Here is a 2,068-nt window from a genome sequence, read left to right on the forward strand (position 1 = left end):
ATTCGTTCATCTTCCCTTCGAAACAAATCAATTTTGGAGACGAAAAAACGGCAGGAATTAAGTTCAACACCTAATATTATAAGCTGTGAATATTTTCGCGCGTACTATTATCTATTACACTTATTGCTCTACATATTTCACCTCCGGATGTAATTTTGAGCCCATCTCACTTCTTTGCTATACTCTTACTTATAACTCTTATAACTCTATATGCCTAAGACAGATATACATATGTTAAGTGGCAAATTAACTTATTCATCATTGATTTTACAAAATTAATTATTTACACATATATATATATAATTACATGTATATATATGTTACAAAGTTATATGCGATTTTATGTATATATAATATTACAACCCCAAGGAATGTGCGGTTACGGAGAACGACATTCTGTAACGGCGCACTCTCGACACGCGAAAACCGATGGCACGCGTGAGAAGGGGTTGCGTGTAGATCGGAAGCCAATTAATATCCATGCAGGGGTGCGCACTCCCTCCCCCTCCCAAGTACACCTGGCTGAATAACCCCGCTGAAACATAACTACGCGCAGCGTGATATACTCGCGCCATGGGGCTCGCTTGTCAGCGACGGGACCTCATAAACTCTCAGCCGCGCGATAACGGGGTTAACCGGCGGTTACCTCGTTATTTCGATGCGATCTCCGGGAGATCGTAACTAAGCGTCGTTCCATGTTCCATACCATAGCCGGGTGCTGCCGCGATAATTATGTTGGACGTCCTGGAAGCCTGATTACGAAGCCAATCTCCTAAATGCTCCTCCGAAAAATGCAGATTTTTTTAAGCAAGACTTCGATAAAATCGTGAAATTATTATAAAATAAAATCGGTTGTTGTTTAAATTCTCGCGTCTTTTCGTGCAAAAGATATATCTTTAGAGAAAGAACCCTGAAGGGTGAACCTACTAATTATAATTATAGTTATAAAAATTAATTTATTTTACTGATTATAATTGTAATTATGGAAAATTAAGTCCCAGTGAAATGAATTAGATTTTACACCGTGAAAAAAAATTGTTCATTTTAAACTAAATTAATTTCGTTGTTTTTATTTCTTTTGTTAAAAAATGTATGTATTTAAGTCAAATATAATATGTTTGACTTAAAAATACATAGAGGAAAGCCTCCTATTATGAGATAGGCCTATTAATTTAATCAAATGAACCATTTTTTTAAAATGTACATCATGTAATGTTTATATTGTAATGAAACAGAAGATTTCACAGACACAAAGCTTAATATTATGGATAGTTTTGAACTGTGGAATATTAAAAATATGAAACTTGTGCTCACGGAGGATTTTTCATACACCATAGCTCACAAACTATCTATTATTAAGCCTGGTGTCTATGATATTTTTTGTTCACCACATTATAGACTACAATATACATGAAAACTAACTCGTTTCACCGAAACTCAATGTTCCATGTAGTTAGTCCTTTATTATTGTAAATATTGAATTAGTTAGTGATTAATTATTTATTTCGAGTTAAAAACATTCGTTGTTTTAATACTCAAATTAAATGATTTATCACTAATCAATTTAATATTTACAGTATTAAATTTCTCTAAGAATGAATGTATTTTCGTTCTTCAATGATAATCGTGTAAACAACCAGACCACTTATTTCAACTACTTTCTAGTTGAAACTTGAGATTTGCATTTTCCTTGTCAATTCGGGCATAACTGTCCAATAATTGAAAGTAAGTGCGCTTGATCGTTTTCCCTATATACTCGGTCGAAAAGATTACTTACTTTGTAGATCTCGTCGACGAGCCTAGTAAGTTCCTCGGTTTCCATGATGAAAACTCTACTTTCCTGGCTTCACGAAATGCTCATATTTTCCCGTCCTCTGGAGACCAGATCTCACGTGGCCGTTCCGCTTTCCTGTGCTCGATCGCGACGTATGTTCGATATTATCGCGCTCTTCCGACCTAAAAGAAAAAAAGCAAATATTTTAGATATCGCGTAATTCTATGGATGTTCATTAAAATAAACACGCGTGTAAAAATTAATTTAATAAGTCTACAATAAGTTGTATACATA

At 34.5% G+C, this 2,068-nt stretch overlaps 1 protein-coding gene across 2 annotated transcripts in view; it reads right to left on the reverse strand.

The window, feature by feature from the left end:
- IRSp53 (Insulin receptor substrate 53 kDa) overlaps positions 1 to 2,068 on the reverse strand; it is a 131,341-nt gene that overhangs the window by 112,432 nt on the left and 16,841 nt on the right. For both annotated transcript variants that reach the window (XM_018511432.1, XM_018511431.1), the window contains exon 2: positions 1,778 to 1,956. In XM_018511432.1, the coding sequence (XP_018366934.1) occupies positions 1,778 to 1,822 (45 nt within the window). In that variant the 5' untranslated portion in view covers positions 1,823 to 1,956. The remainder of the gene's footprint in view (positions 1 to 1,777; positions 1,957 to 2,068) is intronic.

The sequence above is a fragment of the Trachymyrmex cornetzi genome, unplaced genomic scaffold (genome assembly GCF_001594075.2).
Source record: "Trachymyrmex cornetzi isolate Tcor2-1 unplaced genomic scaffold, Tcor1.1 scaffold371, whole genome shotgun sequence".
NCBI classification, from domain to species: Eukaryota; Metazoa; Arthropoda; class Insecta; order Hymenoptera; family Formicidae; genus Trachymyrmex; species Trachymyrmex cornetzi.